The sequence below is a fragment of the Lucilia sericata genome, unplaced genomic scaffold (genome assembly GCF_015586225.1).
Source record: "Lucilia sericata isolate MDLA Ls3-8-SP2 unplaced genomic scaffold, ASM1558622v1 Contig000118F_arrow, whole genome shotgun sequence".
In the NCBI taxonomy this organism is placed as follows: domain Eukaryota; kingdom Metazoa; phylum Arthropoda; class Insecta; order Diptera; family Calliphoridae; genus Lucilia; species Lucilia sericata.
The window spans coordinates 309883-324700 of record NW_023994150.1 but is presented as its reverse complement, the minus strand read 5'-3'; the positions used below and the strand labels follow the sequence as shown (position 1 = coordinate 324700).

Below are 14818 nucleotides of genomic sequence, written 5' to 3'. Positions count from 1 at the left end.
GATTTGTTAAAAAGTTTTCTATTTTTGTTAAAACAAATAAATGTATTTATTTATTTGGGTCATACATACAACAAACAAACAGCAAGATGTAGTAGAGGTACATGTCTGCTATGTCGGTCGGTACAATAATCACGACGATTTCTTTTTGTCTCTTTTCCCTCTTCTCTCTCTTCTAAAAATATATTGATGTCAACTCAAATGCTCGAAATTTCATGTCTTTTTGAAGAAAATCCCTTTTATCTTGGCCCAGAAAATATACTCCTCTAAATAATAAATCCGGTTTATCAAACAATTGTTGTGTCTGGAACATACATATTTGAAAAGTTCTTAATAAACCATTACCCAGTTAATTTATGTATATATTTTTGTAAAAAACATGTGTTTATTAGGGTGTATCAATAATCGATAACTCTTAAAGATTTTTCCATAGAGTTGAATTTAACTACTTGATTTTTGAAAGTATATTTATATTTCGATTGTGGTTAATTGATAGTTTAAAAATAGATTGTTAATAGGTATGTACTTAGCTTTACGTTTTGTTTAAAATTAGGAGGTTCAATTGAGTAATCTTATTCGTTAATCCTATTTAATTTGGTTGACTAATTGCATTTTAAAATTGCAAAATTCTTAAATAACGAATGAACCGATTATTTTTTCTTATATATAGGCTTGGGCCAGTTATAAAAGTTTTCGAAATTTTGGAAATTATTTAGGTAATTCCATTTTATTGGTTACTAAAAGGGAAATGTTTCAGTAGGTCTAAGTAGGTACCTATATCGTTGAATAATTTTTGAATAGTTTCTGAAACATTAACATTAATGGACTTAAAATATCTAAATTCAAATTCAATAGAATAACTTTCAAAACAATTTCCTGTTTTATATTTTTTCAATTCCAAAATTTAGTTAACATAATTTTTGACATATTTTAAGTCAAGTTTAATTAATACTATTGCAATATCATAAATGCAGTCTGGCAACTTCAATATTTATGCATATGTACAGTGGCGGCTACTTTTTCAGAGACAGTCAATTTTGGATATAAACTTTAATATGAGTTTTAAAGACTTTCCACTGTTGAAACCCATCTACAGATTTTTGTTATGATTTGTTATATTTTTTAATTAAAATACCTCCTTCTCACTTCAGTTGTCTACTTTAATATAGATTACATATGTATGTATATGATTGCCTAATTAGTTTATCGTTTTAGTGGTAGATATTTATCTCTTTTAATGTAGATGTTTATAGAAAATAAGAAATTTGTTCCTAAATAGCAGTCATGTACTGTATTGACAATATAACGGTATATTCAGCATTTCTTAAAATCTGTTTTCATGTTCATTACCTCTTAATGTATATAAAATGTTAAATAAAATTGAAAATTTGATCACATTGTTATTAAACGATTTTTTGTCACAAGGATATAAAACGGAAATTTGCTTAAATAACTCTAATGTCAACAATAGAAATATCAATAACAATAACAACAACAATGAACTTGAAGTAAACGATAATAGTAATACATTTTATACATGCGGCAATGAACGACAAACAACAGCAATAACAACATCAACACTAGGAAGATCATTAGTATCAGCAACAACATTATCATTAGATAAGCTTTATTACGGGCGTTTATGTAGTAGAAAAAGATTTGCATCGTTTTTATATGTTCTAGCTGAAGTACATGATCTATTTCTGTCTCGGAGCCATTGTACTTACCGTCAACTGTACTATAGGAATGTTAATATTGAATGCACAACATTGCAAATACAATGTGCTGTCAATGATGTTTGTCAGGCTTTAGGTACAACATCGTGGAATTTGGGAATATTTGCAGCCGGAAAATGTTTTATATCAGGTAGCTATATAAGAATGCTTAATAGAATTTAACTTTGAACTTTATAAATTTCAATTGAAAAAAAATAAATTCACTACAGTATTTGTGTGTATTTTTGTTAAATGTCAAACCAATAGTAAATAACGCATAAATTTTTGTAATTCACATACAATTCCTGAGGTGAATACATATTTTTATAATCAAAAATAAGGCCTCACTACTTAACCAAATTCCAATTTGTTGTAGGACCTTTACTTGTGCATATGAGTAATGGCGACGTCATCGACTGTGATGTATTTAAGGGACCAACTTTGATGCCACCAAATTTCACGTATATAGACAAGTTTGTAACAACGGCCAAATTTGTATTGGTTGTTGAAAAGGACACCGTCTTTGAAAATCTTATAGTAAACGGTATATTCTCAATGTTAAATGGCAGCATAATATTGGTAACAGCACGAGGTTATCCTGATATCAGCACCAGATGGATTTTACACAAATTATGGACAGAAAATCATTTGGCTATTTATGCATTGGTTGATGGTGATCCATTTGGCATTGAAATTATGCTTATTTATCGCTACGGCTCTATGGCTCAAAGCCTTAATGCAAATAATCTAACATGTCCTCAATTAAAATGGTTGGGCATACATCCTTCTGATATCAGTCACTTAATGACTCAGACAGAACCATTAGCAGGAAATGATTATAATAAAATTGAATCACTTTTACGTCGTCCCTATATAGACCATGAAATTTACACTGAGTTGTTGATTCTTCGTAGCCTGCAGTGTAAAGTTAAAATTGATAATATGTCTGCAAATATGTTGAATTTATTTATAAGCGATTACATTGTCAACAAAATAAAGAGACAAATAGTCTTATAAATCTAAATGTATATTTAATTGTAAATTATTTATTATCTCATTTCAGACATTTGAAATTATTTTTTGGATTTGGTGTATAGTTTTGTTACCTTTTTCGGAGATTTCTTGAGCTACACAGACATATATTGCATCTGCATCTGCTTTACGTTAAAGAATCGAGTTGTGTTAAAATGAATTTAAAGTAAAACATAAATAAAATAAATAACTAAACATAAAGTACTTATTATAGTATAGAGAAGTAGAAAAATATACAGAAACTAAAACAATACTGCATTTCCACTAAATGTTGGGGATAGATATGGAATATATAAGAAACTAACCTCTTGTATTGGCTAAGCATATTTCTCTGCTTGTAAAGTATTTTAAGATAATTGGAAATCATAATAAATATCCCCTCCTAATTCGCAAAACGCAACCGATATCACTACATTCGTTCGCTCTTTATAGTACCAACCAAATCTCGTTAAGAAAGCAAGAACGAAAGGCAAAACAAGACAAGACACAAACAATATTTAGAAAGTAAATCCCGTTTGACATAATCAACTAATCAATTTGTATATGTATATGTAATTAAGACGACGAATGAATTAAAAATAATGTCAACAACAATGCGCACGACATTACAAACAGTTCCTGAGTCGTTGCCCGCCGATAGTGTAGCCAATGATGGCAATGCAACGTCAAAGCTCACATCATCTATAACATCAGGACACAGCGTCAGTACAACTACGAATGGCACAACAACCCCAACGACAAATGCGGCAACGTCGCAACAACAGCAAACAGCGCAACAACAATCGAGTTCGTCGCAATCGACTATACAACAGCAACAACATCATAGTGTCAATAGTTCAGTGCAATCGGTACAGGATACTCATCAACAGCAACATGATTCTACAAACGCAAACACCATTGTACTGCCTTCTACGACTGTCACCACAACAACAACCGTTGCCAATACTGTAACACCACCCAATAACGCGGCCACTTGCACTTCAATTGTATCGACAACTCTAGCAAATGCAAATCAGACACAAAACAACAGTTCGTATCAACAGCAGCAACAACAGCAACACCACACGACAACACCGTCACAATCCTCCCAATCGCAATCCCATCATTGCCATGCCGGAGCAAATTCCGTAACAGACGGTTCACGTTCATCAGCCGTTATAAATTCCTCCAGTTCGGCATCATCTAATCATCATCACCATCATCATCATGGCGGTGGTGGTGGTAATGCCGTAGTTAGTAGCGGCGGAGCATCAATCATAGGTAAAAATGTTGTTAGCGGTCATTCAAATTCAACGGCGGCAGCATTAAAACAAAGAACTTCATCATCAGCTAAGGTAAGTTATAATTATACATAAATTTATTTACTTTAGAGATTAATACAAAGAATTTCCGAGAAAATTATAATAACAAGGCAAATAATTATTTTTGAAAAGTTTGTATTGGACAAATTTGCGAAACATATTTAATTGTAGTGCAGTTGTCATACGATTACAAACGAAGACTTCGAAGATATTATCTCCATATATACATTATTGACCCCTTTAGTGTGATCTTAATAAAATTAACCATTTGTTGTGAGTTTATATAAAATACTGACTACTAGGGTAACATTGGAATGTCCTGCAAAATAAGCTATATAATTTCTTTTCTTCCAACTTCAACAAAATTACCCGAAATTTCAAAAAATAGTAAAGTAGTTGATCTCTATTTTCTTCTCATTTTTTAAACTATAATTTTTAAAAAGTGTATGAGAGAAAGTTTAGATTTAATTAAAAGTTTTGGCAATATACTAAAAAGTTTTGGGTTAAATACGATGTAAAATTGTATAATATTTCATTTATTAAAAAAATTATACTATTTTTTTTAAATATTGTTTACATACACTATAAACAAAACAAGAAAAAGCACAAGTTAAAATTATGAACGTTTGTTTGATGATGTTGTAATAAACACAAAACTATTAACATACATAAATACAATGTATGTAAGTAATGATACAACAACGTACATATGAATGTTGTATGTAGAGTGAGAAATGTGCACTAATAATTTAATTTGTTGCAATGTACTCTTTTTAGTTTCTTTACAGGGTTGGAAAATTGAAACACATTTATGTTATTTCAAAGTTTATTTCAGTTTTGCTTTTTTTATAAAGAAAAATCATTGCGGAAAAAGATTTTAGTAAAAACTAGTTTTTTAAGATTTCACTCCTGAACATTTTTAAAATTTTCTTGCATGCCGAAAAAGTTTGCTTAATATTGTTTCTTTTTATTTATTATTGATCATCTCAGCTCAGGGATCAATTTCAATTGATCATTTATATTTTCACATTAAGCTTAGGGTTTACTCTTAACATAAAGGATTAAAAAAGCTGAGAGAGTGAGTTATGTAGTTGAGTATAAAAGCTAATAAAATTGTATTGAATTTGTTTATAACTTGTTTGAATAGTAATAAACTTGTTATGCTCAAAAGCTTTTTATTGAATAATTAATTTAATTACTATTTGTCACGTTATAAGAATAGCTTAACTATAAACATTTTTCAATGAAACAGAAAATGAGAGCAATTTTTACTTGTGCTCTTTTTAAACAGTATTACCGATTTTTTGGTGTTTATAAGAAAAATGGGTAAAATTTATCTTACAAAAGATTTTAGTATAAATTAAATTTCAATCATGAATTAAAGTCTTAAAGATCTTTAACGTTAGATTTATAAAATAAAATCAGTGCAATATTTTGTTTGCTTTTTAAAAAATGTACAATGCTTTTAGTTAAAACTAGTTATAAATAAACCGATTAAGTATTTTTCTTTGTATTAAAACTTTTAATCGAAAACAGCAAATTTAAATCTAGATGATATGAAGTGAATTTTTAAAAAATCAAAAATAAAGATGTTACCGCTTTCATTTAAATTCAATTTTTGAATGTAATTTCTTTGTGTGTTTGGCAACACTGTCCATTAAATTAATTTCTATAAGTGCATGAAAATAAGAGAGAAAATAAAAACAAAGGTTTTTAGTTTACTAGCACATACATACAACAGCAGTGAACAAATTAATAGCGCAGCCCAAAAAAAGACATAATCTTTTCTAATAATTATAAAGTTTCATAAAATAATTTTTTAATTTTATTTATGGAAAATTTCTTACATTTTCGAATTTCGAACTTTAAAAATTTTGAATATTTTTAACATATTCTCAATATTTTTAATAAAATATTGATAATTTCGAAAATAATTTTAACATTTTTATAAATAAGCTTTTTAAAATAATAAATATACAAATTTAAGTTAAAAAATATTCTAAAGCTTTAAAGCTGTCAAAATAATCTCTAGATTTGGAAGATTTTCGAAAATTCAAACTTATTTTCGGAAAAATTTTAAAGCTTGTTTATAATAATCTTTAAATAGTGAGGATACGTATAAATTATGTAATTCTAGTTATTGTTATTTTTTATATTTTCGAATAGGAAGAGAAGTTTAAGAATATTGATCTTAATTGGTTTTATCTTTAAGAAAAATAAATTCTTCAAGGAATTTTTCCAGCATCAGCATATTATGAAATTAATATATAAATCATCAATATGAAATATTATTCATTAATGATCTGTAAAGTACACAATGTGTAATGTAAATACGAATATTAATGATCAATAGTTTTCAATTTAATTTTGACCGCAACTGCTGTTTATAGTATCGAGTATTAAATAACGGATATGGAATTTAACGTATCTAAGAAGTAACAATCATCAATTGTAGGTAAAAAAAAGTTTTGAGACATATTCCTACTACTACTCAATAAGTTAAACAAGAAAAAAAGCTTTCACAAAGAAGAGACAGATAAATTTATAAAAAAAGCTCAACGACGACGACGACGAGTTCATTGTCATACGTTTGTATATGTGTAACTACATACACACAAAGGTCTACTTGCAATTGTGTGTTTAAATCTACAAATATTCACATACAAACAAACAAATACCATTACCAGTCAGCCAGCAAGCTAGCAAGGCAGTCAGTCTCTACTAAAACACTTGACTGGTTTCGTATTGAGACATGTTTTTTAGCAGCTAAAATCAATTTAAATTTTTAGTATAAAGTTAGCATTAAACAACGGCACCACCGACCACAATAATACAATAAAAAAAAAAACAACGACGACGACAAAAGACAATATCAAAATAAAATTAATAATAATAAATAATAATAACAATACTCATAGTACAACAGCAAATAAATAACAATAAATAGAACAAATTTTTAATAAATCAAAATACTCTTACGAAGAAACAAACACTCATCATCACTATAATCAACATCATCATTCGTACTCGTAATTATTATTATATTAATATTCAAGAAGTCTCATTACTTAGATAATACTTTTTATATTAACGCGATCGTATCAAAAATAGCAACAACAACGAGTAAATACATTTTAGTAGTTAGTTATCTTTTTTTATATATATTTTCTATCTATATATCTTTCTATCTATATCTACGTTAAATACATTTGTATGAGCTTTGTATGAGATACTACATACCTACTATTAAAAATAATAAAAATAAATAAAAAAAAAAAAAATTAAAAAAAAAACGTACATATAGAGTAGTAGTTAATTTAAAATATAAATTGCCAATTTACTATACTCAGACAGTCAGACTTGTGTTGTGTTGTTGTGGTGTTCGAAACGCAAAGATATGTTTTTCGAATACGTTATTCGTTATTTGTGATTGTGATATTTTTTTTTTTTTTTGTGTTTAAGTTTAAAAGTAGTAGTTGTCTTTTTTTTACTTTCGAAATATAAAATATTCTCTCACTTACTTTTTTTAAGAAGAAAGAAAGAACGAAAAAAAACTCGTATTTACAAAAGATTGATGAGTGTAATCATTGATTGTTATTGTATTATTAAGCTCCTCTTCAAGTATGATGATGGGATGGTTGGAAATTGATAATAATACTAAAATATTTTATATAGTTAGATAACAAAGGCCATTTGTTAATGATAATAATACTAATAATAATGGTTGGCTGGTGATGAGCAAATGTTCAAGTTATTTATTCAATAGAGAAGAATATCTCAAAAAAAAAGAACTTGTATGAAGAAAGAACGTTGAAATAAAAGTGCAAAAAAAAAAAAAGATTTCAAATAAAGAATTGGGTAAAATAAGAAAAGCAAAAAAGATACAAACGTATTAAAAAATCTAAAAACAAAAAAAAAAAAACACGAATAAAAAACGCGAACTTAAACGAAAAACGATGATAAACTGAACCTACGAATGAAGTAATGAACAGATAAACAACAACAAAAGCAATAACAACAAATACTTGTAAAAAAAATTCTCATGTTCACTTGTTTATTTGTGTTAATGTGTGTGAATGTGACTTATAAGCTCGATTTCATTTAGTGATGCCAATTTAGCTTTTCTACGTAACACTTTTAAAGAGGGTTTTTTTCGTTTGTTTTGTTTTTCCTACTTTTTTTTTGTTAAAATAATCAATAACGATAATAAAACAATGTTAAACATAAAATATAATTTAAAACAAATAACAAGTGAAATAAAAAAAGTTTATAAACTAGTAGTTTAGTTATGCGTGATTTTAAGCGTTTTCATTTATTGTTGTATGTGTTTGTAATGTTAATACATATAACCCTGCAGTGATTTTAACTATATTTCTGGCTAAAATATTAGATTCTACTAAGAGAAACTTCCATAGGAGACAACCTACAGCTACTAAAAAATTTGCAAATTATTGGATTACTCTGGGAGGTCTAAAGAACTGCTTTTAAGGGAAATGTTTGGATCTATTTCTTTCTACATTACTTAGGAAACTAAACTTGTTCTTTGCTTTACTTATACATACTTAACTAAAGTTTACGTTTTTCTCTAAATTGTACAAATACTTGACAAATGACCCAAAATGAACTAAATTTATGTCAATCAATTAGTTAGACATTTGTAATACAAAAACAAGATACATTGACTCCTAGTTAAACTGCTGGGAACTATTACAATTTATTTATAACTACAATTAAGAAAAGGGAAGTAGAAATACCAACCTGGTACCATATATGACTTAAAGCTCAATGGCCTTATTACGTTTAAAAACTAACATTTTGAAAATTTGCGAAAAAATAAAGCCATACATTTTCTTTCGCATAATTTATCCCACATACATAAATATTGTGGCAAATAACAGTTATTTGCCATAATTTGCATTGAGTGAAATGAGAGAATACATAATTAATAAAATATCAACCATGAAAAAGTAATTAATTGGCTTAAGAATTTTATGAAAGAAATTTTAATGTTAAAATTGTACGCACTTAAATATACAAATATACATTACGATATATGTATAACGTACACATGAATGTATGTATGAATGTAAATAAATAACAACAAAAAATAAACAAGTGACAATAAATAAATAGTATATTGAGTGATGATACTGCGTACAAAAGCAGGGATGGAAATGAAAACAAATTATGAAACTACATGTTTTTAAAATATCTGGTTTTATGTTCTTAAAGAAAGTAGAAGAACTATGTATTTGCAAAACGTTTTTAATAAATCTTTTCCAGTAGTTTTATAGCAACTTTTCTACAAAATTCATTTCACGTAAATAAGTGTTTAATCTAAATTTTAGAGGTAAAACAAAATATGTTAATGTCTGATAAAGAAATGTATTTATAGAAATGTGAACAGTGACAAAATAAAATGTGAAAGCTCAAGAGATTTAATATTAAAAAAACAAAAAGAAGATGTACTGAATCAAGTTTTATAACATTTTAATTATAACTAGAGAAACACAGTTTTGTTTAAAAGTGAGATTAACAGAAAGTTGTCAACTATGACCTTTTATTACATAAGTAGAGTCAACATATTAAAAGAATTCAAGTTTAAGATTGTAACAGTTGATAATGTTGCAATGAAATCTCGAAAAAGCTCAAAACAGAGTGAACTTGTCTAGAAGGTAAAGTCGATAGCCCAGCTGATTAGACATATTTTTCTTGCTATCTGTAACCGTCATATACAACAAACGTAAACACAATAGGCAGATTATGATAGCCACATCTAGCAAAACCAACAACAAATTTCTTATTGTTTTTGTAAATGTTGTACATACTTGTTGCAGAATCACTCTCACCTTTTAGACAGTTTGATCTTGGTGAAAGTATGTAGTTGTGGAGTAATTTCTAATGTAATTTTAAGTTTTTTATTCATTTTATAAACAATAGTGCTGAAATGTATCCGATATTGTGTGAAGACTTTTTAGTAATAAAACTTGTTAAAAATCGGACTAGGAATTCAGGATTTCCTTAATATAATACTAAACCTTGCCGACGAAATTAACTTTTCTGATATTTAATCAATGTTAACTTTGGAATTTTTGAGTTGTTTATAAAGTGTTTTAGAAAAACTTAATTTTTGCAGACACTTCTCACGAAACTGTTCCATTTTGTTTAAGAAAGATATAAAAATTATATTTAATCAAATATAATATATAAAAAAATGAAGTTTTGGAACACTTTGATAACTTCCTAATAGAATCTGTTCCATAAGTATAATTAAATACTAAACACTTTGAATGGAATTGACAAAAAACCTTTTACTTTCTTTAAAAAAGAGTAAGATAAAAGAAAGGGGCTTCTGAAAAGTTTTAAACACCGTATTGCATATTTAATTGTGAACTAAGGAAAACAATTTGTTATTAAATGTTGTTAAATATTATTAAAATTATAAAAAAAATACGTTTTAAGCATACTAATAAGTTATGTTTAAAAAAATCCCAAAAAATTTTCCATCCCTGTTTAAAATGTGCAGCAAGGGCTAATGTTGTGGAAACACTAGAGAGAGAGAGAAAAAGAGAATGAGACACAGATAAGACCAATATGAATAACATTTTCTACACATATAATAATACAAACTAACAGATACAAAAAATACCTTACGTAGATAGAGCTACATATCAACATACATATGTATATTTAAATACACACGTTCATACTTACTTACTTACGTATACGTAAGTATGTTTCAATTTAAAATAAAAGCTTATTCATATGAGAAGAACATTATTCATACGTTTAGATGTTCGTGCATACATATGCACAACACAATGTAGATAGATCATCACACCTTTTTACATGCATGTGTATGAATGAATATTGTTTGTATGTTTGTAGATAGAGAGATACTTGTATTACAAATCAGTCAAATCGTTGCTATTAAACACTGACTTAGAAGATACTATTTACACTAACTGATGACTGACAATACTTCCTCTTTTCGTATTGTTTTTGTTTTTAGATTGATAAAATCATTTGTATTATTGATCTTTGAGTGAAAAAAAAAAACTGTGACATCTATAAAAACAGCAACAACAATAGCAGCAATAATTCATCTAACAAATATTGAAATAATTAAAAATAAATTTGTTCATTTTTAATTCTTTTTAATAAGTATTAGTCACTCACCCTCATAAGAAAAGAGAGATTTTTTTTTAATTAAAATAAGTGTTATTAAACTTTAAACTGAAATATAAATATTTACTTGAAGAAGGCAATATACTACGTACGTACATACATAAATAGTTAATAACTTGTTAAAAGTGTTTGGTTTTTTATCAGTATTTTTTGTGTAATTTCTGCATAGTGGTTTACTTACTACTAATTGAAAATTAAAGACACCTACAAAAACAAAAGCAACAACACCAACAACAACAACTACATGTACTACTAATTACGTCTGTATTTTTATCTATTTACCACACGTTCATTCGTTCGTACGTTTTTGCAAACGCAAAGAAATAATAAGATAATAATAAAAGGAAAAATACGTTTTTCAGTTTAGTTTTTTTCTTTATTTTTTCATTTCCTAAAATACACTTATAAGAGAGAACAAATTATTATAAAGCGCTTAACAAATGTGAAAAAAAGTTTTAAAGAAAAAAAAAATTCAACATATTTAATAAATCACAGAAAGCAAAGGAGAAATGAGCCCATGTGAGAAACTGGTTTGTAGTACATAAGAAGACGTTTTTGATTAATATGGGCCAGACCAGTAGCACACACAGCAATAGCAACAATGTCGATATTACTGGCAGCCAATCAGTACTTTACCGCGACAGGAAAAATGCCACTTTACCGGGAAAAAATGCCGCAAGTGGAGACGGTGCTACCAATCGCAAAGTACTTGATTTACATTTCCTTGCAGGCGATCGTATACGTCCCGTTACCATGGCTGCGGCCACCCTAAACTTTAATGCCGAAAATGAGTTAAAAAAACTCGAAATTGTTTCGAAGCAGACAAATGAACAGCAGATGAGTTCAGCCATTGAGAATGGTTATCATAAAACCGACTACTGCTACTATCGCACGCCTCAGGGCAACTTCCATAAATTGCCCACCGATTCATATCACAAAATGTCCGAGGGTTGTTATGTACGTTTAGCTGATGGCAACTATCGTCGTTTACACGTACTCGATAAAGCCAATGTGAGCAAAAAGCTTTTGGATACCAACTTCAATCGCAACTCGTTAACAATTCATTCCAATAGCAATGATGGCAGTAGTACAAACAATAACAGCCGAACAATTATTACGGCAGGAGATAAATTGCAGGCGATGCCACTGCAAGAATCACAAGCACCACCTACCAAAGCAAAGAATCAAATGTTGAAATTTTTAAAACGTTCCAAATCCCATACGCCGGCTACCATCAAACAATTACACAGTTACAACAAGGATTTTAGTTATATTGAGAGAAAGATAAGTGAAAAATTAAAACAACACGATGGCCTCACAACATTGACACCTGTAAAGGAAGGGACGTCTACAAATAATAAGGTCGTGGTAACAATGATGGAAAATGGTGGTCTGCCCATAGTGGCCACTAGTAAGGCGGAGAAATTTAAAAAACAAGAATCGGATAGTTCAGCTAAGTCAAAAAATAAAAAGGTAATTTTTACTAAAACAAATGCTAATTAAAAGTTTAACTTGTGCTTAATATTAAAATAATTATGATATTGTCTCGGAAATTCTAAAATCTCACATTATTTTACATTTTTACTGCCAAGTTTTTGGACAATTTTATTTATTTTTATTTAATTTATTTTCTTAACTTTTTAAAGGGATCTCCTAATATGGCTATTCGCAGCAGTGCACCAATGCGTTGGCGTGCTACCGAAGAGCATATTGGCAAATACAAACTCATTAAGACAATTGGCAAAGGAAATTTTGCAAAAGTTAAACTAGCTAAACACTTGCCCACCGGTAAAGAGGTGGCTATAAAAATTATTGACAAAACCCAATTGAATCCGGGTTCGCTACAAAAATTGTTTAGAGAGGTAAGTTTAATTTTATGTTTATTTAAGAAAAATCATTTATATTGACTTTTCTTCAACATTTACAAGTAATGTATGTATGTACCATGGTCATGGGTAGTTTAAAGACTAAAAGTTGGAGTTTCAAAACATAAAGGTCGCTAAAATTTAATTGCGAATATAAATGAGTAGAATCTGTTTAATTTAATAATTCACTTAATTGAGTAAGCTGTAGCTCTCAAACTCTCATGAGCTTATAAAGCTCACAATGTTTTACAATTTAAAATTTCACAATCTTACTTACATATGTATATGAATGATTGTTTCATGTTTAATTTTGACATTTAGGTAATTTGTTGTATTGCCTTTTGGTTATGTTGCAAGTAGTAATTATTTTTAATGAATGTTATAGCAGACCATTGTGCAACCTATAAAAGCAATAACTAAAACAATATGAAAAGAACTTAAATAAGCTTTTAAATTTAGTTTTAAAATATCAATGCAGCATTGCCAATAAATTAAAAAGCTCATTAATTAAACAGCAAACGACTGTTCGTTTTAATTAAGATAATTTATGTTTTTATTTAATTTTTTGTTCAAAAATTTTAGGTCAGAATTATGAAAATGCTTGATCATCCCAATATTGTGAAACTTTTCCAAGTAATTGAGACCGAAAAGACTTTGTATTTGGTAATGGAATATGCCTCTGGTGGTGAAGTTTTCGATTATTTGGTATTACATGGCCGCATGAAAGAGAAAGAAGCAAGAGTTAAATTCCGGCAAATTGTTTCAGCTGTGCAATATTGTCATCAAAAACGTATAATACATAGGTATACAACACATACACCTAAACACATTCTATTTGTTATGCAAAGAAATTAATACAATATTTTGTACCTTCCATGCAGAGATTTAAAGGCCGAAAATCTGCTGTTAGATAGTGAGTTGAATATAAAAATAGCAGATTTCGGTTTTTCAAATGAATTTACGCCTGGTTCTAAGCTGGACACATTTTGCGGCAGTCCCCCATATGCTGCACCCGAACTATTTCAGGGCAAGAAATACGACGGTCCTGAGGTCGATGTTTGGTCCCTGGGTGTTATACTTTATACCCTAGTAAGTGGGTCATTGCCTTTTGATGGCTCCACTTTACGAGAACTGCGGGAACGTGTGCTCAGAGGCAAATATAGGTCACTAATCCTTCTCTTTTTTAACAACAAATCTTCAGCTCTTGTTCCTATTAATTAAATGAATTCTTTTTTTGACAATTTCAAAATTTGCAGGATTCCCTTCTACATGTCTACTGACTGTGAAAATCTTTTGCGTAAATTTTTAGTATTGAATCCGGCTAAACGTGCTAGTCTCGAAACCATCATGAGTGATAAATGGATGAATATGGGGTTTGAAGATGATGAACTGAAACCCTATATTGAGCCTAAGCAAGACCTAGCCGATGTCAAACGGATAGGTAAGACGGGTACTGTATACAATGCCATTATAATTAACTTCTTGTTTCCACTTTTAACTGTTTTATGTATACAAACAAACATTATTATGTACAGCTGTTGTTCCCAAAATGAAATGTAAACGGACAAACTAACTAACGAACGAACGAAAGAATAAAACAGAAATCAATAGATAGAGTTATTAAATACCTTTTCTAACAAGCATTTGAAGTGTAATAAATCATGTGTAAATAATTTATAAAGCTTCATTTTAACATTCTTTCTATCTTTCTTTCTTACAC

At 28.7% G+C, this 14818-nt stretch overlaps 2 protein-coding genes across 40 annotated transcripts in view; both read left to right on the top strand.

The window, feature by feature from the left end:
- Window positions 1-14818, top strand: part of LOC119600595 (serine/threonine-protein kinase MARK2) — a 38797-nt gene that overhangs the window by 1154 nt on the left and 22825 nt on the right. For 9 of the 39 annotated variants that reach the window (XM_037950939.1, XM_037950941.1, XM_037950940.1 and 6 more), the window contains exons 2-6: window positions 2776-4078; window positions 12880-13095; window positions 13681-13901; window positions 13980-14261; window positions 14355-14539. In XM_037950939.1, the coding sequence (XP_037806867.1) occupies window positions 3326-4078; window positions 12880-13095; window positions 13681-13901; window positions 13980-14261; window positions 14355-14539 (1657 nt within the window). In that variant the 5' untranslated portion in view covers window positions 2776-3325. Of the gene's footprint in view, window positions 1-2775; window positions 4079-6758; window positions 7169-7720; window positions 8073-11210; window positions 12707-12879; window positions 13096-13680; window positions 13902-13979; window positions 14262-14354; window positions 14549-14818 lie in introns of those variants that run through there. The other 30 variants (XM_037950967.1, XM_037950936.1, XM_037950937.1 and 27 more) reach the window with 18 other exon arrangements.
- LOC119600598 (meiotic recombination protein W68) lies at window positions 6-2729 on the top strand. The gene is made up of 2 exons (XM_037950968.1): window positions 6-1863; window positions 2089-2729. The coding sequence occupies exons 1-2, from the start codon at window positions 1365-1367 to the stop codon at window positions 2727-2729; spliced, it is 1140 nt and encodes a 379-aa protein (XP_037806896.1). The 5' UTR covers window positions 6-1364.

Bases quoted from the DNA above. Each gene is read 5' to 3' on its own strand.
- LOC119600598 (XM_037950968.1), top strand. From the start codon at position 1,365: ATGTTAAATAAAATTGAAAATTTGATCACATTGTTATTAAACGATTTT. The intron at 1,864-2,088 runs GTAGCTATATAA...AATTTGTTGTAG, and splicing joins CGGAAAATGTTTTATATCAG to GACCTTTACTTGTGCATATG.